Below are 24,186 nucleotides of genomic sequence, written 5' to 3' on the forward strand. Positions count from 1 at the left end.
TATTAGGCCAACTCCAGTGTTTTTCATCATCGCGTGTGTGTGTTAGTGGTATTGGGGGAGTGTGGGGGGCACAAAGATGAGTGTTGCACAGGGTGCCATTTAAACTAGGACTGCCACTGAATTCGATAATTGGGACACAATATGTTATGAAATGTGTCTTTAATCTATTTGCATTTCCATGGATGTTGAAAAGAAGACCAATGTCCATGACAAAAAAAAGTTTTCGTAATAAGCATTTTTACTTAAGGTAACATACTGTAGCTGTTCCAGCGTTGAAATGGTTGCAAATGATTGCGTAATATGTCCGAGGAGGGGGCGGGGCTTCGCCTGACACTGACAGCGGCGTCCCTCCCGCCCGGCCGCCGTGCGTCTGACGTCATCGACGTCGAACGGGGACTGTTTGTTCTGGATTTGGGGTGAGGAAGGTCCTCCGAGCGCTGCCAACCGACTCAGCCAGGTATGAATTATGATTGCTTGGGTGACATTGGCGTAATTAGCGAGGGTGGGAAGCTGGCGGGGTCCGGTAAAAGCGCTTTCAAGCCCCGTATCAGCGGTGTTTTTCCTCCCGCTGTCAAGAGTGCGCCTGGGCATGAGCTGTCTTCGCGCGGGGCCTTGCACCGGTTCGGGCCACACACGCGATTTATCATTTTGGTGTCTTTTGAAGCTAACGCTACTTATGGCGCATGTTATTTCTCGGCTCCTTTCGTTACATATCACAAGCGCTAAAATGGTTTTCATGGTGTTTGAGACACTGCGCCGTCAGTGTGTGCACGTTAGCTCGCACTCGTGCTAAAAGAAGCTAGCTCCGCTCGAGCTATTTGTTTGTAGCCCCCGTAGGCCGTATTCATGACATAAGTTACGTGCACCAGACTGCGTAGCCGAGGCGCCATACTGCGGGGTACCGTGTGCAGCGTGACGTAACTCGTTTTCGTGAATACCGAGCCGTCCTGGTTGTATTCTGAAAGGCCGTTTACGTGCGAAGTTGACACTTGCTGGTGAAACATGGCGACGTGCTTGCTTGTCATGGAAGGTTAGCAAAGACAACGGTGTAGCAGCTAGCACGACGTTTTTGGGGGGTGGAACATGAACGATGTCCTTTTTAGCTGCTGGTGGTTCATGCGGACACATGGCGTTAATTCCTTTTTATTATCCCGTCCGTTGTTTAAGGACGTTAAATCTGCCGTCAAGAACATCGTAGCTCGATGGCTAACTGTTCCTACGTAGGTAAAATTGGCTTCCACTTGATGCTTTGATGTTTGCTCTTTGATTAACGTCACAAAGGTTGTTGACTACTGTATGTCTCTACCTTTTACTCAAAGTCGAATCAAGCATTTTTTGCGACTGAGAATTATCTGCGAGCCTGAATCGATGATGTATTCACCCGATGATATTGTAAGTAACTAGAGGGCTAAATGGGTGAGCTTTGACGTCATGTTATCAAAAAAAAACTTTTTTCGTGATTGCGTAACCAAGGATATTAAGCGTCTGTGGATTCAAGAGAGATTTGACAAAATGTCAACTCATGCTGGGAAAAAATATAATACAACGTCTGACATCGCTTACACAATGACATTATTAACAAACAAAAATAGTCCAGTTCATTTCGACTGAAACTTTTGTAGATTACCAATTACAACTGACAAATCTAGAGAACATACGCCCCCCCCCCCTCCTTTTTTTTTTTTAAACTAAGAAAAGTGTTACAGGTACTTACGATATGTGACTAGGGATATACTCTATAGATTACCACAGAGATTAGAAATAGAGTGAACCCTTGTTACTCGTGGCGTTATGGATCAAGTACCACTGTATAGTAGATGCTCCATCCCCAAAACACTTAAAGGTATGGATGCGCTTTTATTATCAATCCTCAATATGTGTGAAACATACAGAGGATGCGAAATTAAATTCTGAAGAGCTCACAGTCTCAAAAATATGACGCAAATTAAGAACAATACATTACCGAAAAAAAGTCCTTGTTCTTTGAAGCGCTTATAGATGAATGAGAACAGCTTTGAAGTCTCCTTTCAGTAGTGGATTACTCTGCGCATTATGTCACTTGTTTGCTACAAGGCACAGAGTTCAACACTCCGCCAAATTCTCAATGTATATACCATGCACACCTTGTGTGTATCGCAAGCGACTCGTACTCTTTAGTTGGGAGCTTCACGTACCTTACATTTAACAGAGCTGTTACCAGGAGATCAACTGTTAAATTACACCACTGCCAATAGCTATATGAATCTTTGTCTGCATCAACTTGAGGTTCACTCTCAGGCGTCAACCCCAGAAGTCCAACTCCTCTGTTGGACCTCTACTGGTATATTCTGTCTTCTGTCACGCTGCTCTTGGCCATCTATCAGCCTGCGGCCAATGCTATCCACTCCTCTGATAACATGGTGCTTTAGAGGGAGCAGAGTGGATTCTAAGGACGTTACAGAAAGAGTACCAGTGAAAGATTTATGCATTACATAAAAATTCACAAGTAGGTGACACTTTGCGAATCGAAGATCTTTGGCTGTATATCTATCTATTTGAGTCCTGTCATAAAAATATGAATAAAATAAAGGGCATAATATAAAACAAAATGTACACATAGGCGATCTTGTGATTTCTCGTTATCGCATTCCCTGTAATTATTTTTTTTATTTTTAAACTTCCCTCATTTCCTTTGTTTGTCTGTTAGGGTGACGTGCAGTTCTCACTGTGTTGCGGTTTGCACCCTCAGAGAGAGCGTCGCTGCCCCCTCGTTGACTACACTATGAACGACCAAGCAGTTTAAGTAACAGCGAGATAGCAACAAACATGTAAGTCTAAGGTAACATCGACGTAGCACCTTCCTTTTGCTCATTAGTGGGAAGAATGTACGGTAGCCATAGCTACTCAGGTGTTTTATCAGTAAAATCTCAAATATATACAGGGAACATTACCCCCGTGATAAACAAAGGACTACTGTGGTGTATACTGAAATACTGATTAGAGAGAGACCGATATTCGTCAATTGCAGTATAATGGCATCAGCATTTGATTGTTTTTATTTTTTATTTTTTCAATGTGAAGACCGATAAGAAATTAAAACTGGGTTAACTTCAGGGAAGTATTTATTTAAAATTTCACGTACCTCTATAGGAGATGCTGCTGACATTGGGAAATTTCTGCACTTTTTGTATTTTCTGAAATTAAAAACTACAACAAAAGTAAGTGAACGTTTAACATATCGGTGTAATTACATATTGGAAAACTTAATTTACTGTAGAACATTTTAAGGAGCTATTTACTTGTTTAGGCTTTCATTTACATGCTGAATAGGTTTTCATTTAACATAAGACATGCTGATGACCTTGGGTGCTCCATAAACTTAGAGTTTAAAAGTTTAAAAGACTTATAGAATAAAGCTGTCTCTTTGTCTTTGTCTAAAATTAAAAGAAATGCCGTCAACAAGTTTTACTTTTGATGCCAGTATTAAAGTATTATTATCAGTGTTGAAATGAAGTGGCTGCTCTTCTAGTACTGAAAAGCAAATTGAACTTAAGCTTTCATAGTAAGCTTTTATAGTTTCTCATCTCATATATGTACCTCAGTTGAATGGAATTCATTTTGTCTTATTTTGTCAACAAAATTCAAGTGACTTGGACAGTGCATCACTTCAACAACTCGCAGTACGGTACCATGTGATTAGATGACTTGGTGTCGGCAGGACACAAAAATAGGTAGATGGAAGTCCTCGATGTTCATCCTCGTATATTTCTATGTGCACACCAAGACAACTTTGTCTTCGGCCCATTTGGCCGTCCATGATGTCCTCTGTCATTTCATTGGCCCCAAATTATCTGGCCACACATTCTCTGTACACAACACCAGTCAATGCTCATTGTTCCTTGTATGTACCTTAATTGTCTCATTAAGATTTGTGCATTATTCCGTGATATTGATCCAAATGATCTGTGAATGGTAACAGTTGGGAACAAAATTTCTCCATCTGCAGTACATTGTACTTACTTGGGTCTCCTTTGCACATGGCCCACCCAGATTCATTGAAAACAGTTGAGTTGTTTTGGCATCATCCCGCTGACTAACAAACACATTTGCAATTTAAAAATTAGTCAAATGTGGCAGTGGTTACCTAGAACAAGAAAGCATTTCAATTTCAAAACTGCTGGAGATTCATTGCAAGGCTCAAGACAACTTATGTTTAATTGAGGAGCATTTTTGATATTCAATGACTTCATTTGAGGAGCAACTGCCTAATTTTGAGGAGCATTATTTTCCCAGTTAATGCAGAGAGCTGAAACAAGGATTTGATTAAACATTAAAAATACGACTATAAAACGGGGGGGGGGGGGTAAATGTATGACTGTAGCTAAGAAATATTTTAGTATTCAAATTTCCTACTGAAAACTTCTATTGAATAATCAAATATTTTCAATATATTTATAATTTTTTTGTATGTATGCTTGGCTAAAGAGCAGTTATGAATACAAAAGAGAAAATAAGAAATTTCACGGAATAACGAATGACCAATTTCAGAGATGCCAACCAACAGAAACTCCCTTCCAGAATAATTTGTCTGACTTTCCATATTTTTAAAATTATATCAAATCATTATCGAGGTATAGTTATTGCAGAAATGTATGTAGTATGATAAAAAGAATTCAGCATTTTTCTAACCATCAGGACATCACAACCATTTGATAGAGGCTCATATTTTATGGATGTTGTTTGTTATAACTGCCCTAAGGAATTATGGAATGTTATTTTTTTGTATTGGTTGTTAGGGGCTAAGACAAATTATAACAACATTCAGACACACCCAACATTTTTGCGGTGAGGACTGTTGGAACTGGCAGTGCAAGTGTTCACAACTGTTTACTGAAGTTAGTGCGAGTTGCTGTGGGATATGAGGCATTGTCTTGCTCTTGATGCTTAGAGAAAAAAGAGACCACTCGAACGCCAAAATTCTTACTGCTGTTGAACAGAGAGTCAAGCCAGGAGTGGAATGGCCTGAGGGGGATCCCCCCGGTCCCACCTGCCCCCACCAGGTCCAATCTGCCTAAACTGACTGCTCGGCCACTGCAAATCACCACTGTGATGGGGGACGGACTGGAGCCAGGCAGCAGCCACAACCCTCCTTCAACCCCGCAGCCTCACATCCTGAACCCTGCACCCCCCGAAATAGGGAATTCCACCAGACCCAAACGACAGACCAACCAGCTACAGGTGTGTATAAGAGGAACTGCTGTTTTTTTGTTTTTTGTTTTTGTAATTTATAATTTTTATAGCCAGGAGTCTACAACTTGACTGGGCTCGTTTTGTCTTTTCAGTACCTGCTCAAAGTGGTACTGAAGACATTATGGAAGCACCAGTTTGCGTGGCCCTTTCATGCTCCTGTAGATGTCGTCAAGCTCAATTTACCAGTGAGTAATGCGTTTATTTTTTATGAAGGGATGTCGTTCAAATTGCCCAGTGGCCAAGGAGGCAGGTGTACGGTGGAACATAATACATTCTGGTTGTATTACTGTCACGTCGTTTCGAAACTATTTTTCATATAAAATATTTCATTAATCCCAGAGTTCAACTGTCACCATGAAAACCTATTTGCTGTGCAGCCAATTTGTGTTTTTTACTCTCTGAGTTTCACCTGTCACTCAAGCGTAATTAGAAGTGGTGTCTGCTTAAAAATTGAAATGTACTCACCCTTATGATGATTGATGGATGCTGGTGAAGGGAGGATTTCTAAAGGTCTGTCACCACAAGACTGCACGAAGTGATTTTTAACATTCCTTAATGTCATGCAAATGTAAAAAGCTGTTTTATATCCACATTCTACTGAGCAGCCTGGCCCAAGGTGTGCGCGCATGATTGCCACGTCACAATCGGGTCCTTTGCAGTTTGTGGTCGACATCACACTTTTCCTTCCTTTTTGACATCAGTGCTAAGCTTCTGTGTTGTCATCATGAGGACGCACACAAAAAAAGCAAAACGCTCTTGTGGTGTAAATGCCTAAGGTGCTCAAGACTTGTGTGACTTCATGCATGATGTATTTGTGCCACATTAGATTTTTGTGAGTTTTGGCAATTGTAAACCTTTAGGGACTGAATATTAGAACGAGATTATGTTGCAGTGTGCATGATAGAAGTTACCACTATGTATAATCACTGTAAAGCAAGCAGTGACATCACAAGCAGTCAACAGTTCTTTGAATACTGTGACAGAGAAAGATGAGAATTGGCTGAACGCAACTCATCTTATGATATCCAGTAAAGGTTTAAGGTAAAATTCCACCTATCACAGTACTGACAGGGGATACCAACCTGACCTTTTATCTTAGCCAACAGCAATTGTGATAGCCATTAAAGTCTTTTCACTTTGTCCCGTCTTTCTAGGATTACAATAAAATAATCAAAACCCCAATGGACATGGGTACTATAAGAAAGCGCCTGGAGAACCACTACTACAAAAACGCCCAGGAGTGTATTCATGACTTCAACACCATGTTCACCAATTGTTACATCTACAACAAGGTCAGTAGCAGGGAATTTTGTTATAAATTTAGGGGTATAATGATTCATCATATAAATCTACATATCAATTGTTACCGTATCAAAATATCGTATCAAAGTCACCTTTATCATATTGAATCCTATAGCCCAAATGAAGCGGTATGGTATTGGATTTAAAAACATCAATAGTTAACACATGGAGCTCAAGATAATTTAATGAAAGGTAAACGCAATTTATGAGCGTTAAACAAACCTAAGTATAGACAAGAATGTGAAGCTCCTGGGATCCGGAACATTGCAAATGAGCCACAGGGGTTAAAGTGACACTTGGGTGAGCTTAACATTGGCACTTATATAATAGGTTTGCATGTAAAAATGACATTAGTACTAAGTTAGTGAATGGCCATCCCTTTAAGTTAAACCCTGGGGTATGATTTATAGTCCGAATTTTACAGTAAATGTAACAAACTGTGCTTTGCTTGATCCAGCCCAGCGATGACATTGTGTTGATGGCAAAGGCCTTGGAGAAGCTCTTTCTCCAGAAGATAACTCAGATGCCGCAGGAAGAGACGGAAATTGCTGTGGTTGCTAAGGGACGCCGCGGCATCAAACGAGAGCCTGGTAGGATCATAGCTGTGCTCAAGCTTAAATTCTGATCTTCTCGAGTTCACTCGTTTTGTGTGCTTGATTTCAGCTCCGATCAGCATGTCTGAATCAAGCCAAGAGCTCTCCTCCCCATCCAGCACCCCACACACACGAGGCTTCTCATCCCCTTCCAACCTCCCGCAAACCCACGCGTCGTCAACCCCGCCTGTGCTTGCCCAGCCCCCACGTGTGCCTCCTACACCCACAGCCCACGCACCCCAACTAGGACCTCCGTATCCACTCTCAACAGCAGGCATCCTGCCCCAGGGCATGACTGCTGTGGCCCCTCCGGTTGCCACACACCCAGGCCTCCACCCTAGCCCGATGCTGCAGAGCACCCCCGCTCTCATCAAGGTACCTACAAGGGGAGTAGGACTGGCTCTATGGCTCTATTATGGGGGGAATTAAAAAAAAAAAAAAAAAAAAAGTAAATCATGGACGGCATACATAATACAACCATAAAATTATGAATAAATGTTTACTTAATTTTTTTGAACGTACTGGTATAATGTAGGCCAAATGCTAAAAAAATTTGACTTTTTTTTTTTTTAACTCCATCATGCTCAAGTCAATAATACCCTGTGGCAATATGGGAAAAATGCTACGTTTGTAGCATTTAGCCTTTGGCAATATGGGAAAAATGCTACACTTAAAGCATTTAGCCTACAAGTACATTCAAACATATTTGCGTTTGAACATACTTGCCAGTCAAAAATGTTTACTCCACGTTAGCAGTTTCACGCTTCCAAATATTGTTGCATCTCATGTCATGTTTCCTTTTTTTGGAAGTTTTCAATTTAAGAAATTACTGTATCGATATTATTATTTTGGAATCCATTAATTGCCCAGCCCTAAAAGAATCAGTTACTACCAACCAGGCGACATGTCATTTTGTTTACATTCATTGTCCTCTTGTGATGATCCAACAGCAAAGGAAGAGCCAGAAGAGGAAAGCAGACACCACAACGCCCACAGCCAACGACCAGCTCAGTGAATCATCTCCCGTCTCGGCGGAGACCCGAACGCGCCGTGAAAGCAGTCGCCCATCAAAGCAGCCCAAACGAGACCCATCGCAGCCTGACTCCCAGCACCACCTGGTTGGCGGTTTGGAGACGGGAGGCATGTTGACGCCGAAACATGAAGATCAGATGCATTCCTGCGCCCTCCTTGTCAAAGAGATGCTGTCCAAGAAGCACTTTGCGTACGCTTGGCCCTTTCACCTACCCGTTGATGCAAAAGCTCTTGGCCTTCATGACTACCATGACATCATCAAGCATCCCATGGACCTCGGCACCATTAAGGTAATTATGCTTACCCTTTGATTTTAAAAAAAAAAAAAAAAAAGGTCTTTATTACAATTTTTTTTGTCGTAGCCGTCAAGTATTTCTGCTGGAACTACTGCACTCGCTCAAAATCTGTTGTGGGACATTGTTAAACCTGCTGACTTGTTCAGTTTTTGAAATCATTTTCCCCATTGGGAAATTAATGGAACTAGAAATAGAATGGAAGAGTGGCCCCGCTATTTCCGAGGGATAGTGACTGAGATCGACCGTTAAAAGCAAATCTCTGAGAATAATTTCCACTCCGCTAAAAGTGATTAGAATTACTTATAATATTTTAAACCATAAATAAACCAATCCCATTGCCCCAAAACACTGATAGCTTACAAACATCTTAAAATGTCTTAATTGTTGTACCCTTAACTCATTCACTGCCAGACATATTTAGACCCTCTTTTACCCTAACTTTTGAAAAATTTGAAAAACAATATGAAGGCGTTCCTGGGATTGAACGGCTGGGCTGTGAAAAGAGAAATTTGTCAATGGCAGTGAATGAGTTAAACAGAAGCTGTAGCAAACTGCATAGTTTGTGCGACTTCGGATTCAGACTGTTCCTGGCAGTTTTAGTCGAATGACAAATTATCAGAGACATTTTACTCTATAGGTTCAACTGTACTTTGAATTTGAGCATTCTTTGTTCTGTATTTGACATTTCAATTGAAAAGATTCTAGGTGGTAAAATACACTTGTTACACCTGGAGTAAGGGATGGGTGATGTGTTTCAGCTGCTTTTTGTACTGTCCTTCATCTGCATCCTACCAACTAAAAATCTAAAATGCCTTTAAAATGTTTGCCTCCATTAGAAAAAGCTGGACAACCGGCAGTACAGAGACCCCCAAGAGTTTGCAGCAGACGTGCGATTGATGTTCTCCAACTGTTACAAGTATAATCCGCCGGGTCATGATGTGGTGGCTATGGCACGGAAACTACAGGTAATTAATCTTACTAACAGTAGAAGTAACGTACTTAAAAAAAAAGAATAAATCTTAAATAATTTACTAGTCATTTATGAGAATTGTTAAAAATTATTAAATAAAGATTTACATTACATTAGATTTTTTTTTTCACGGAAACTACAGGTAATTAATCTTACTAACAGTAGAAGTAACGTACTTAAAAAAAAAGAATAAATCTTAAATAATTTACTAGTCATAATTTATGAGAATTGTTAAAAATTATTAAATAAAGATTTACATTACATTAGATTTTTTTTTAAATATATATATATATATATATATATATATATATATATAGTATTTACCTCATCTACAAATGATTTGACCCATTTGCCTGTTTTAAAATTCAAATGGTGACCTTGAGCCCAAACATTAGCGTTTTTCTGCTACACACAAATAGCAAAGGTTAGGCACGCGCTCCTCTTTTGACGAGAGAACGCCATCTCGATATTACGAATGTCCATAACGGACACACGCAGCTCCCTCGCCGCGGCGGAAACGTACCATTGCGGGAACCTCACCTCAAGTCGCATGATGGAGCAGAGACTGGAGAAGCCTCTGTGTCTATATAAAATAATTTAACTGATTTGTCAATCACTGCTTGTTGCAAACAAACTTAATGTTCACAGGAAAAGATTTTGCAAATATCTATTTCGAGTCACTGTCAATCTTAACGTCATCCGAAACGACAAGTATGCACATTAAGACTACTTCATCAGCATGCAATTTCATGCACTAGCTCCCCATAAAAGGGTGCGACCAAATGAAAAAGTTGGTCAGACCAGTGCACAAGTTAGTGTAGAGCCCTGATGAATTATTTTGTTTATTAAGATACTTGACTAAATCGATCTTATTTTTCCCCTCTCCTGCTAAAAAACCCTTCATCTCGTACCTCCTCACAGGACGTCTTTGAGATGCGTTTTGCCAAGATGCCTGATGAGCCGGAGGAGGCCGCCCCGGTTCCCACGCCGTCATCTGTCCTCCACCCTGCCCCATCCACTCGACAAGCGCCTCCACCCCCGCCCATCGTCTCAGAAGACAGCAGTTCCAGTGTGTCCGAATCCGAATCCTCAGCGGGAGACTCGGATCAGGAGAGGCAACAGCGATTGGCTGTATTACAGGAACAGGTTAGAGCAGTGGTTTTCAAAATCTTTACATTAAGCACTACCTCAATAATACATGGCTTGCCAATTATCAACATGATGACCGTTAAAATACAGTAGCGTAGTAGGCTTAAGTGTTCATAAAAATGTGGCAGAAGTTTTATTACTTAAAGGTATATTTAATGTTTGTTATCCACTCTTTTATGCAGTTAAAATATTAACACAGCACATAAATGCAGGGAAAAATACTTAAATGATTCAATTAATATATTTTGAGCAATGATCCTCAACCACCGGTACTGGGCTGCGGGCCATTTTGGACCGGGCCGCACAGATGAAAGAAAAAAAAACTTGAGTACATCTGGTTTATTTATTATCTGAGGAAGCCCCACTCTGCACAATATGCGCGGAGTCAAATGCACAGAGTCAATGCAGACTTCAAAACTGATTTGTCAACAAACGCAAGTGCCCTGAGAGCATCATACATGTGGCTAGTCAGTGTACAGCTTATACACTGTAACAGTATGTAAATGTATGTTGTTCCCACAAAATACAGTCATTAACTCATTCACTGCCAGACATTTTCAGATCCTCTTTTACCCTGGTAAGTTCCTGGTATTGAATGTCTGGACTGTGAAAAGACAAATAAAATTGTCTTCGGCAGTGAATCAGTTAATAGCTAAATCCTGGCAGCAAAAGGACGTACGTGAAAATGTCCAAAATTAGCACCGTTAGTCATTTTCCTCCCCCGTGTCATGTGACTCGTTAGTGTTGCAAGGTCTCAGAGGTGAATAGGGGAGCAGGTGTGTTAAATTTGGTATTACAGCTCTAACACACACTCATACTGGGCACTGAAAGTTCAACATGGCACGCTGTAGGCAGTATTCCAACATAATGCCTTGCTTAAGACCTAAATCCTATTGAACATCTCTAGGGCATCCTCCAATAGACGGTGGAGGATGAGGATAAGTTCTCAAATAATCACCAGTTCCATGTCAAAATGTAGGAGTGGAAGACGATTCCAGCGGCAAACTGTGAAGCTCTGATAAACTCCGCACCCTAAAGAGTTAAAATGCAGAAAATAATGGTGGCCACACTTTGGGCATTTTCACTTCGGGGTGGGCATTTTCACTTCGGGGTGTACTTACTTTTATTGCCTGGGGTTTAGCTATTAATAGCTGTATTTGGAGTTATTTTGAGGGAACGATACATTGACACTGTCGTATAAGCTGTACACTGACTACTTTTCATTGTGTCAAAGTGTAATTTCTTCAGTGCTGTTTCAGTGATAAGAGAGCGCACACTTGAGAAACAGTGAGTTAAGAGAATTCATTTTACGAGGCTATTCTGCATGTGTATAGACCGCATTTCTTTGTGTCCTCTGCAGCTCAAAGCTGTCCACGAGCAACTGGCCGCGCTCTCTCAGCCTCAGGTCTGCAAGCCCAAGAAGAAAGAGCGGGAGAAGAAAGAGAAAAAGAAGGAAAAGCACAAGAAGAAAATGGGAGCGGAGGAACCCGCCGAGCCTGCCGTGCTTCAGATTTCCAAGAAGAGCAAAAGCGGCAAAGAGACGCCAATTTCCAAGAAGGAGAGGAAGAAGCCGGGGTCGGTACTTTTTCCAGCACAGTGGATAGCATTCATTGAAGAAACATTTAAAAAGATTATTTAAAATTAATGCATAAAATGATCAGTGACTTACAGAATCAACTGAAGATGGCATAATAGATGAATAAACAGGTTAATATTTTTTCTACCAGCATACTTTGGCCACAATTTTTTAGTTAATTTAATTTACATTTTTTGTGCTTGCCTTCTTCAACTACCATATTTGTAGCGATTAGCCAGCCTTGTCATGACATACTGTGACATAACGTTCCTTTATGACACGCTTATTGACACATTTCAAAGGTGAATGATGTGTTGTCTAATCAGCTGATGCGTTTATGAATTGCAGTAAAAAAGAAGGAATCAAAAACAGTCGTCCCGCTGTGGCCCCTCAGACTGGGCCAACCCCTCTCGTCCCTTCAGCCTCCCTCGAAGCAGAAGATGACATGGGTATGCATGTTAGCTCATAAAAATGGTCTACAAGTTCTCTTTGTAATTTATAAAAGCAGATGAATAGGCAAATCTGTGGAAATTATTACAAAATGAAACTAGATATTTTTACTCAATTGCACATTTGCACCATTAGTTGCATGAAACACTTCAAGATGGTCCATAGATGGTACTATCTGATTTTGTTTCAATAAAACATGATAAACATTGTTCCTCTTGAGGGGTAGCCATTTTTTAAGAGTTAATTTAACCTATTTCATCAACATGGTAGTTGAAATATACACACACAATGGGGGTAAACAGGTTTTTATAACTTATGTATATTATTTATCAAACCTGTTATGAGCGTAGGTCTGTGACAATGTTAATCACTCAAATCGCTTGTATCTGAACTCAATTCTCCCCATTAAAATGAAAAGGATAGCCATTAATCCGTTCCAGAACCCCTAAAAAAATATTGGTTCCATACCTTTAATAGAGAATTAGCAATGTATTGCCAAATGTAAATCTATTAAACTGATTTATAAAGTGCAATTAAGCCAAATGTGACACACAATTAAAATTACATTCATCTATTGTGCCTTTAAATGGCGTCGAGTGTTGTTCAGCCGAAGTTGCGTTCGAAAAACTTGAGCCCGATCACTTGCAACATTTTCTTTGGAGCCATAATGAGGGCCGAAACCTGCTCCTTGTCCTCACTAGACTTGTTCGGGAGTGCGGCAGCTGTTGGAGGCAAGCCCATGTCGTACGAAGAGAAGCGCCAGCTGAGCCTTGACATCAACAAGTTGCCCGGCGACAAGCTGGGCCGTGTCGTGCACATAATCCAGACCCGAGAGCCCTCCATGAAGAACTCCAACCCGGATGAGATCGAGATTGACTTTGAGACGCTTAAGCCCTCCACGCTCCGCGAGCTTGAGAAATACGTATCCAGCTGCCTCAAGAGGAAGAAGAAGTCTTCAGGTAGAGTTTAAATTTAAAATTATACTTCAATATGTATTGATGGTTGAATACCGATGCTATTATTAGGTATCGGTAACTCTTGGAGGCAGCCGATACCAGCCTCGATAGGAAAATTTGACATTGGTGAGAAACAGCGAGTTTGTCTTGCGTGTAACAGTAGTCGCGTCTCCTCCAGTACGCCCCAAGCATGGCGGCTACCCCTGTAGCGACGTCAGCGATGACGCTTCTTTTATTTTTAGTCTTCTCTTGCCACGCCGCGATATTAAGATTGGCACCATGTATTGTCGTTGTCGTCATGATATAAATAAAAGCAAATCTGTTTAACTCATTCACTGCCAGACATTTTCAGACCCTCTTTTACCTTAACGTTTGAAAAAATTAGAAAAAAATATAAATAAAGTCCTGGGATTAAATGGGTGGACTGGGGAGGCCGACAACTGCGACGTGAACGAAATGTCAGATGACCACCATTTTCCTCACTTTGCAACACATTGGTCACTCTAAAATGCCTTTTTTAGTATGTCTGAGGGTGTAATGCTCATTTAGGATACTTTAAAAAAAGAAGAAATAAGTGCTTGGTTACAAAAGAAACTGATTACCTGTTTGAAAATCCACTGTGTGTTGGTGTAGAAAAGCCCCCGGAAATGACAAGCATCACTAAGTTGAAGACGGGATCTTCATCCTCTGGAACCAGTGGCTCCTCTGATAGTGAAGACTCTGACAATGGTACCAAAATAAAAAAACAACCATTTTATTATTTTATTTAAAAGCTTCTAATTGTCTATATTTCTGTTCAGAAGGGCTGGTTCCCAAGCAGCAGAAGACGCTGTCCAACAAGGACACCAAAAGGACGCAGCATCAGCCCATCAGCAGCGTCACAGGCCCCGCCGCTCCGCAGCCTCAAGTGGTCCAATCCAAACTCCCATACATCGCTCCACCTCCTGTCCCTGTTTCGGTTCCCGTCTCCATTCCCATCCCTGCTCCCACTGTCCCTGTCGCTGCTCTGGAATCTTCCCAGCTGTTAAGCGCCGGATTTGACCCATTGACCCACTTTATGAATCCTCACTTAACCCAGCCCAACACTGAGCCCGGCCCTGTCATCACAGCTGCTTGTCCCCCGATCACCTCTGGCCTCCTCAATGTCACTGCTCCTGTTTGCCCCACACCTTCTGAGACGCACCCTTTCCTGAACCAACATCCCATCATACCCTCGCCAGGTCAGTGCCATTTTGCAACTCTGGGTGGATGAATATGAATTTTTAATATCGTAACTAGGGCTTTCACTATCGAATCATTTTAGAATCGATTATCCTGACGAGTCTTCCATCGAGTAATCGATTCATATCCCAGTCACAAACACAAGCATCCTAATGTGTATAATAGACCCTAATTTCAAGCCACTGCCTGTCTTTTACTCAGTTCCAAATTCGTATGGAAATGAGTGGGGTGCATCTGGAAGTGCACCCGGTGTAAAAACTAAGCCAAACAGAATCACTGTAGCGTACCTGACGAGATGTGCCCCTAATATGGAAAATCTCACTTGCTGCAGTGGCAACTTTCCACCAAGAGAAGTTGCTAATATACTGTGAAAAGATTGCGAGTGGTTTAGATAGAAGACAATGGATTTATGTGGCCTGGAAATGTCTATGTGGATGGCGCATAATGGTGGCGGCAATCCCTCGGGGCTACCATTTTTTGTTGTTGAATTTGTTGACTTTTTTTCCCCAGCCCTAATCGCAACCAAATTCAAAACGTAAATGCATACTGTTCATTTAGTGTTTTATGTACTCTTGACGAAGCAACACAACACACCATACGCAAAGATATTTCTATCAAAAATTGGGAGTCTTTTCCCTTCAACAAGATAGTTGTAGTACCAGAACTGAGCTCTAAGTGGCAGCATGGTGCCACATGCTATGAGGGAACGGCAGGAAAATACAAAAAGAAGTGAGGCTTATCTGGTACATTTTGGTTGGAAATTTGTCGCGATTTACTTATGAGAGTACACTCACTCAACACAATCAGTTACTCTATAATCACTCCTAGCACACGCCACATCACAGGATAATTGTTCAGTTGTATCTTTTATCAACTTTATCTAAAAAGGAAAAATGCTCAAATTTCACCTGAGTGTCTGCTTTAAAAAAAAAAAAAAGAAAAGGCAAGTCAGATGGGTTTTGATTTAACTATAAAGTTTGGGTTATACATTTTGTTTGTGGTTTTAGTTTGCGGTTTAGTGTAGATTTCTAACTGCCCTTTTTAAAAGTAAACTTTTTATCCATGCCTGCGAAATAGAAATGCGTGCTCTCCACAATGTGCGCTGTGCATATCACAGGCAGATCCAATCTAAACTCCAGTCAACACCCTGAATGTCATTTTTTCAGGTTCATTGTTGAAGCAAAGGTGAAACTAAAGATAAACAAATCAAATGGCTATTCAGGCATACTTATGATCCCTCAAAAATAAAAAAAATAAAGTGTGATATGTGGATGCTACACTTACCCCAAAAATAACGCGGCTATACAGAAATGCAAAAACTGTTGGGCTGTACAGTTTTGTGTGGTTTCCAATATTTTGGCGCAAAATGCTTAATATAATGCAGTACACTAAGGGCCACATTTTTTATTCGGCTCGTGTATTGGATCTCATAATATTGTGGCAGCGGATGTCATAATTTGGAAGCCGGGTCAATGTCGTATCAAATGAATGTCGTAATACATACTCCTTTTCTTTATTTCCAGCCATCCATAGCGCACTTCCCCAGCAGCCAGCTCGCCCAAGCAGCCATGCGGCACCACTTCCTCCCAAGAACTCTCATCCGCCTCCTTCCTCGCTCCTCTCTCTCCCCACGCCCCCACCTCAGCTTCCGAGCTCGCTTCCTCTCCCTCTTCCCCAGCCTGCTCCCCGACCCCGCGTACCTTCGCCACCGTCGCACGGGATCCTGGGCACCCTCTCCGCTCAGCCGCCCCAGGCCCTCCTGGAGGACGACGACGAGCCGACGCCCGCCCGAGTGGAAACGCCGCCCCTCAGCCAGGTGCAAAGCTTCCTGCAGTCGCTCCAGCCGCGGACATCCGGGCAGGTTCAACCCCTGCACTCGCCGGCGCAAGGCGCCGCTCAGCTCGGACCCTCAATGCAAGCCGCGATGACGACCACCCCCGTGGCCATGCATCGGCACGGCACGGCTCACGGCCACACGCAGCAGTCGTACCCGCACGCTCTGGCTGCAGCGGTGCAGCAGCAGAAAGGGGCGAGCCTCCAGCAGAAGCTGCAACAGCTGCAGCAACATCAGCAGCAGCCCTCGCCACGCATTAAGGCCGATCAATTTTCGACCGGTAAGATGTCTGAATAAACACCTGCAGCTCTTAATGCACCTTCAGTTCTAAGGCTAATTGTCCGCCGGGTTTAAGGCCAAGCACTGCAAATAGGGAAAAAGCACAAAAAAATTGACACAATTGTGTTGGTTTGAATGCTTAAAGCATTTTCAATGGCTGCTGCTCTTTTAGCTTGCCTGCGTGACAGTTCCTCCCCGCTCATGATGCACTGCCCCCTGATGCCTCAGTTCCAGACGACAGGACAACAGTCTCCCTCGCAGAGCAAGAAAAGCGTAAGTCTTTGGCTCTCTGGCCCGAAGGACTATATACTATTAATCTTGGGACTATGCTGAGTGTTTGCAGATGTTTTGCTTTTGTGTATTTGGACATACATTTCAATATTTGTTTAGGATCAGAGGTCAAACTTGGTGAAAGAGGAGAAACCGTCCCACTCGCCAGTGCTGACCCCTCCTCCGTTCAGCCCTGCCATGCGCCTTGATACACAAAAACATGACAGCAAACACAGTAAGTGCTGCCCTTTGAGTCATAAGTGTCAAGTTATAAAGTCAAAAAATACAGTATTTCCTCAAATGCTTGGGTGGGAGCATCTTTTCAAAAGAAAACATGTATATATAAAAGGTGGGGTTGACTACCAATAATGGTGTCATGATTTGGTTGATATTAAACAGACCAGTTGGCCGGATTGCAGAAGAAGGTCATATTGTTACCATAGCAATCAGTCTTTTGGTGCGCTGATAGGTACTCTCAAGACCTCAGGCTACATTAGTAAAAGGCACCTGCACAAATGACCTGCTTGCTGCCTGCTAATCTGTGCTGTTAAGTCAACCCAGATACGCTTTGAAGAATTCCGATCAACTGCATGCATGTTTTTGCTTACAATAACCTCCTGATGATTGATTTAAAAATAATCAAAGCTTTCTTTTTATTTGTTTTTTGCCTCCCTCAGGAATAGATGCGAAGTCATCAGATGGTTCTCGTCCCAGTTCCCGCCTCCCCGACTCCCTGGTGCAAGCCTGTCCTCAGCAGGACACCAAAGTCAAACAAGAGCCCAAAACGCCCACGGCGTCCAAGAGGACACCGGTATGTTTGGGAGCATGATCAATGCGCTATTTTTTTTTTTTGTGATTCAAGTCAGTGGTTCTCGAGATTTTTACAGCATCTCCCATCTCAAAAAATTGCATCTTTCAAAGACCATCAAAATGTCCATAAAAATAAAGGAGCAATAGTAGATCTAAATGTGTTTAGATTAAAAAAAAAAAAAAAGATTCACCCACTGTAGTTGTGTGCAGTTGGATTTGATTTTGTGATTCTTTTGCATTCCACTAGAGGGAGCCACTGTTCCCCACTCTGAGAATCACTGATTTAAGCGCATGACCTCGACATTTCACCCATCTCGGTGAACACAGCATTTTTGTCACATCACTGTGACTCATGCCGGCTAACTAAATCTTCTCTTTTACGTGTGTCCAGGATGTGAAGTTAAAGAACATGGGCTCCTGGGCCAGTTTGGCCCAGAGGTCACAGTCCACGCCGGCATCGGCCGTCCGCTCGTCCAGCGACAGTTTTGAGCAGTTTCGACGGGCGGCCAGGGAGAAAGAGGAGCGAGAGAGGCAACTGAAGGCTCAGGCGCAACAGGCCAGGAGGGAGCAAGAGAAGCTGCGGTAGGTCATGGCACGGCACTCTAGCCCAATGGTTCCCAAACATTATTGAGCCAAGGCACATATTCTACAGATTCAATGCATTTATAATGGCCATCAATTAGGCCAGGTCCATATGCTGCACGAATAGCGGGGGTCCACTGGGTTAGCATTGACAAATCAATTAACAAATGTAATATTTAATTGATTATAGAAATTTTAAAAATGTATCATTTTAAAATTTTAGTCGTATTTTTGCATTTTATAATGAATTTTATTACATTTTTTTTGTTTACATTTAATCAAGCAACACATTTAATTAAAAGCTCAAAAACAGAAATTAAAAAGAATATAACCAATTTTAATGGGAAAAAAAATAAATGCAGCAACTATTATAACGCAATGAGCCCACTGTTGTCTGCGGGCTCACGTTAGTCGCAGTCGCTCCTCTTTTTAGCCAGTCTTGTGGTTCCACAGCCGTGAAGACGACGACACCGTGGAGCACCCTCGCCGGGCGCAAGAAGATACCCGCCGACGGCAAGAGCAGCAGCAGCCGTCGCCCCTCGCGCCCACACCTCCCGCTTCCACCCCACCTACTCATTCTCCACAGCCTCCGGCCGTCCCGCCTCCAGCACCGTCACCGACTTCCTCGGCCGCGCAAAACGCCCTCGACCAGCAGAGGGAGATGGCGCGCCGTCGTGAACAGGAGAGGCGCAGGAGGGAGGCGGTAAGTAACCACGTTTTGACAGTAGGAGCATGACTCACCTAGGCCTTTTACTTAAGACCCAGAAAAGGAAATTAGTTCCATTACTTTCATGTAGCAATTCAGCCTCCCACAATCAAGATTAATCAATTCGTGTTAACATAAACACCTGGTCTGATGTATAAATCACTTTTATATCAATGTCACATCCATCCCGTCCACAGTTTTCACCAAGTCAGAATGTAAACTATGCAGTATTTTTAATTTTGAAAGCAGAGTGTTAATTTTGATGTGTGCAGACGGTTCAAGCGAGCAACCGCTAGAATTTAATTCTGTAGCGTTGCCAATTAAGCAACCGTTTTGCTGTAGTTAGTGCCTCTTCTCACCTCTAGCGCAGGGGTGCTCAAGTCCGGTCCTCGAGAGCTTCTATCCAACCTGTTTCAGATGTTTCCCTCCAACTCACCTGATTCAAATGATCAGGATCGTTATCAGGCTTCTACGAAGCTTGCTGATGAGCTGATCATTTGAATCAGGTGTGTTGGAAGAGGGAGACGCCTAAAACAGACTGAATAAGGGCTCTCAAGGACCGTACTTGGGCACTCCTGCTCCAGCGAATATTTATTTTTAAAAAAAAAAAGGCCAGCACAAATGCCAACAACCTTGAAAAATGAATTGACCACTCCTTGTCTAAAAAATGAGTCGACATCCTCTTAAGTCATGTTCTCTTCTCCTTTGCAGATGGCCGACACCATTGACATTAACTTCCAGAGCGACCTGATGGCCATTTTTGAAGAGAATCTCTTCTGAGTCGGATTGGCGGCGATGGCTGCGTGAAAATAACCTACACACACACACACGCACGTGCACACACTGACGTGGTGATCTAATATACATGCCCCCACATGAACATCCGTATACGGACTACATAGTACTCGTCCCCTATCTCACGTTTTTTTTTTCCCTCTGAGCGCAGATACGTTTTGGTGTCTGACGTGATGTTTGTAATTGTTGGCTCGAAAAATGGAGTTTAAAAAAAAAAAAAAGTCCTTTAAAAGGCAGCGTGCTTCAAGGGGCCGTGTTCAGAAACTGATTTAATTCAAAAAAATGAAATGGAAGAGACAATGGATTATAAAAAGGCGCACAGACCTTTTTCCCTTTTCTTTTATTCTTTTATTCTGTTATTCTAAGATGGGAGTTTTCAATGGTCTCGGACTTGTTGGGCTTGTTTTCTCAGGACACAGCGGCGCAGCAACCCCCCACCCCCTTCCCGCCTGCCCACCCACTCCTTCATGGTGTAAACCCTCTTTTGCAAGAGTTCAGTTGAAACTAGACCTGATGACCGAGTGATTAAAAAGAAGCCCACAAGTGTGTCATCTCCGCCTTAGCGCTCTGGCCTGTATTGTCTATGATCACACCCTACAAATTATACATATTATATATAAATAGATACAAGAATATATATTCTATACAAGGACAAAGCAACAAGAGAACACAGGAAGAATTGGATTGTGTGTGTGCGGGGGCGCGACGTTCTTTTGAGCTCTCTGCTTTTTATTTTGTAGAATTTACTGTAAAGAAGAAAAAACTTTTTTTATGATGCCATTGACATTTTTTCTCCTCCCAGTCTGTTTTATCCTCCCACCACGTGCACACCCTATGCCAAAACTATTGAGTTCTGAAAGCCCATTCATGTTATTTTGACTTTATAAGAACAGCTGTTTTTATTGCTTTATTTAACCCCCAATCGCCCTTTTGAAATCTGAATATTTGCGCAGCAGTTTTTGCTCTGGATTTTTGCCCATGTCCTCTCTGCACTTTCACTCTTTTACACCACCTTACCATTCAAAGTATAATTTTCCGTCACACTATACATGTTTAAGGCTTTTTTAAGCCATCGCATCCTCCATCTCCTGCAGCTCCTTGTAGATTTTCCTTTCTGAAGTGTTTCCATTGTGACTAGGCTTTCTTTACACTGGCCTGTGCACCTATGAGTGTTTTAAACATTCTGATTAGTTGATCCCATTTCCCCACCACCACCTTTTCTTACTTGCTTGTTTTTGAACTTTTATTTTATTGTTCTTCCCGTCATAGATCTTTTTCCCCCTGCTGATTCATTTTATCCAGAACAACCTTGTTGGTATGTTGACAAGTGAGGCATTGAGATCAATAGATTCATCTTCAGACTATGGACATTTTTTTTAAGAAAAGTATTAAAATAATATTGAAAAAAAAAATAGTGGCGTGTTTTGGGAGTTTGTCCTCTATTGGTTAAATAGTTGCTGTAGTGATTGTCTCAATTAAGAGGGGGCGCTGTTGAGAAAAATCTCACTCACTGAATGGAATTAGATCATGAGACCCCCTAGAAATATTATGCCTTAACCGATTTAATACTGCTCAGCTGTAATTGACATTTTATTCTAATGTAATGTGGTCTGGCTGTGATTGACAGCAGTAGTAACAAACTACCGACAAAGGGGAAATCAACTCAAACATTTTTTTCAAGAATATGTTCCCAGCAGGCTCACTAGTTGAAACACTGCTTTCTGAATAATATTGCATTTGTGGAATGAGTTACGCAGCAAAATCCACACCATTTTAGCCATCTCGGGGGCGGCCATTTTGTCACTTATGTTGTCTGAAAATGACCTCACAACTACTCAGGGCTCGGGTAACGACCAATCACGGCTCAGCTTCCGAAAACAGGTCAGCCGTGAGTGGTCATTACCTGAGCAGTTGTGATGTCATTTTCAGTCGACAGAAGTGACAAAATGGCCGCGGCCAGAGATAGCTAAAAACGGGTGAATTAACTCTTATTCCACAAACGCAATATTTATCAGAATGGCTTGTTTCAACTAGTGGGCTTACATAGAACATATTCTTGAAAAAATGTTTGAGTTGACTTTCCCCTTTAAATAATTTTTATACTCCGACAAGCTATGCTATATAAACTCACCAAATGCTACGCTAATAAATCACTAGCTGAAAATCGATATAAAGATGTTAGCAAACGCTACTATTCCAACTCACTACGGAGACAGGTGCGAGACTGAGCCGCTTATACACCCCACAGCGGAAGAATGATGTCGTCAAGATTCCCTGCTAGTCCAATCGGAGCACAGAAAGCCAGATCCACATGCAGTGCAGTGCTAAACCTGAAGATTGCTCCAAACAGACTGTTTTGCTCCAAATTCAAGATTTCAACAAACATCCATTAAATGTCAAAATAAGGACCAGGACATGTAGCACTGGTTGATAGTTAATCAGCAAAAAATAAAAGTTGATTTGGTGGTGCGTACTCCTTTAAGGAGGTATTAGAGCAAAAACTAATACATTTTTCCACTTTCACACTTAAGACTATATAAAAATAGCCCTTCTGAAACGACCAAATTATATTACCTAAAACAAACTTTGCTGAAATGTTACTGAAGTTTGCTTGGCAGTTTAAAAATCTTGGATTTTCTCAATCTTCCAAACTTCCCATTAACTCCTCTAATGCCCCCTGGAGCATGTATGCTTCACACTTGAAAACTGATGTGTCATAGACACATTGAAATGAACTTCATCTCCTCTCTGATAAGTGCCAAACATTTTCTGACCTAAGAGGGAAAAATTGTGCACTAAACTACACCTATAATACGGAGAAACAAGAGTAGAATCTCATAAAAGGAGGAGTCATCGTGAGACAAAAGCTTAGAAACAGAACCGCTGTGCAGGATGTTCTTTACAACCCGAGGATGTTGTGGCCTGCAGTACTAGTGCAAACCAGCCACGGGGTGCCAAAACGCAGCCATCTGATCTGCAGAACACCCCAACCCCCCTGACCGTCATCTGAGAGGTTCAATTGTGAACATAAGACATGGATGTGCAAATGAGTGAAGATGAGAGACTTGCCTCGAGCGCCTTTTGGAGACTCTTGGAAACATGCTTGGAAAAGCTTACCCCACTAGATATGAATCAAAAGTTGATTTTTTTCCCCTACCAGGAAATTCAATAATGCACATTCACTTATGCCCAAGAGAGCAATACCAAAAAAGATAGACAAATTCTGCTTTCACAAACACAATTCTCCAATTTCCTTGTCTTAGCCGTGGAGGTATTCATAATCATTTTAACACATGGTTATGGAGACAGCAGTACCTCCCCCAAAGCACCAATGAGGTAAGTGGATAAACTTTAAAACTTAGTTTCAAGCTTTTTTAAAAAAATACATTATGTATATATATTTAGAATCATTTCATACTGTTCTGGGTATTTGTACTGAATTGGGTGTTTTTAGGCCATGAAAATAGTACTTCACAGTGTCATGGACAATAGGGTATCAGGGTTGACCCCTTCCTGTAATTAGGTACTTTTTTTGTTAACTCTTTGAGTGCAGTTGATGTGAAATCCTAACAGGAATCCTAACGAGAAGTGTCTGTGACGGCCTTTCTCAGTTATGTTTTGTTATTGGAATGGGCAGAAAAAAGTCTTGGCCAACTCTGGTTTGATCATTAACAGTAGAATTTCCAGAGATCCACCATAGTCACAAGCATCCACATTGTTTTTCAGACCCAATGCTGCCATCTTATTACGAAGAGTGTCAAAAGAGAGAATTGACTGAATATTATTAAACTTTAGAATACATACATACATGGCACGATACACACGCACACACTACTAAATACTGTTAAATGAAGTGCAAATAGTTTGTCAAATGTAAAATTGTTACACTGGTGATATTTGTAAACTATTTTGCTCTCAAAAGCACATTTTCATTGTTTCATTGGTATATTAGTGAAGAAAATGACTGAATCTTAATAGATGTTTGAAGCATCACTAAATAAAAAATTAGCGTAAAAGTCACTGTTGTGCATAAAATATATTACACAAAAAGCCGGGGAGGGGTTTGTTAGTTTATTTGTTTTATCTGTCCAATATAGGTGATTTGGGTGAAACCAAATCAAGTAAGGTAGAAACAA

At 41.7% G+C, this 24,186-nt stretch overlaps 1 protein-coding gene across 5 annotated transcripts; it reads left to right on the forward strand.

Annotated features, from left to right (window-relative positions):
• Nucleotides 1–353: 353 nt before the first annotated feature.
• Nucleotides 354–20,593, forward strand: LOC147146147 (bromodomain-containing protein 4-like). Of its 5 annotated transcripts, none has more exons than XM_086033278.1 (22): nucleotides 354–457; nucleotides 2,687–2,807; nucleotides 4,977–5,217; nucleotides 5,322–5,414; nucleotides 6,384–6,521; nucleotides 6,989–7,121; nucleotides 7,195–7,499; nucleotides 8,075–8,446; nucleotides 9,289–9,417; nucleotides 10,344–10,568; nucleotides 11,932–12,146; nucleotides 12,496–12,596; nucleotides 13,299–13,556; nucleotides 14,187–14,282; nucleotides 14,354–14,773; nucleotides 16,298–16,888; nucleotides 17,060–17,160; nucleotides 17,278–17,392; nucleotides 17,835–17,968; nucleotides 18,359–18,549; nucleotides 19,003–19,252; nucleotides 19,967–20,593. In XM_086033278.1, exons 3-22 carry the CDS (start codon nucleotides 5,089–5,091, stop codon nucleotides 20,033–20,035), a joined length of 4,065 nt encoding a protein of 1,354 aa, XP_085889404.1. In that variant the 5' UTR covers nucleotides 354–457; nucleotides 2,687–2,807; nucleotides 4,977–5,088; the 3' UTR covers nucleotides 20,036–20,593. The 5 variants fall into 5 exon arrangements, with proteins under 5 accessions (XP_085889404.1, XP_085889408.1, XP_085889407.1 ...); XM_086033282.1 differs by having other exon boundaries at nucleotides 14,357–14,773; XM_086033280.1 differs by lacking the exon at nucleotides 354–457 and adding an exon at nucleotides 990–1,220.
• Nucleotides 20,594–24,186: the final 3,593 nt, after the last annotated feature.

This window comes from Filicampus tigris, chromosome 6 (genome assembly GCF_054856515.1).
Source record: "Filicampus tigris isolate MCC_2025a chromosome 6, RoL_Ftig_1.0, whole genome shotgun sequence".
Taxonomy (NCBI): domain Eukaryota; kingdom Metazoa; phylum Chordata; class Actinopteri; order Syngnathiformes; family Syngnathidae; genus Filicampus; species Filicampus tigris.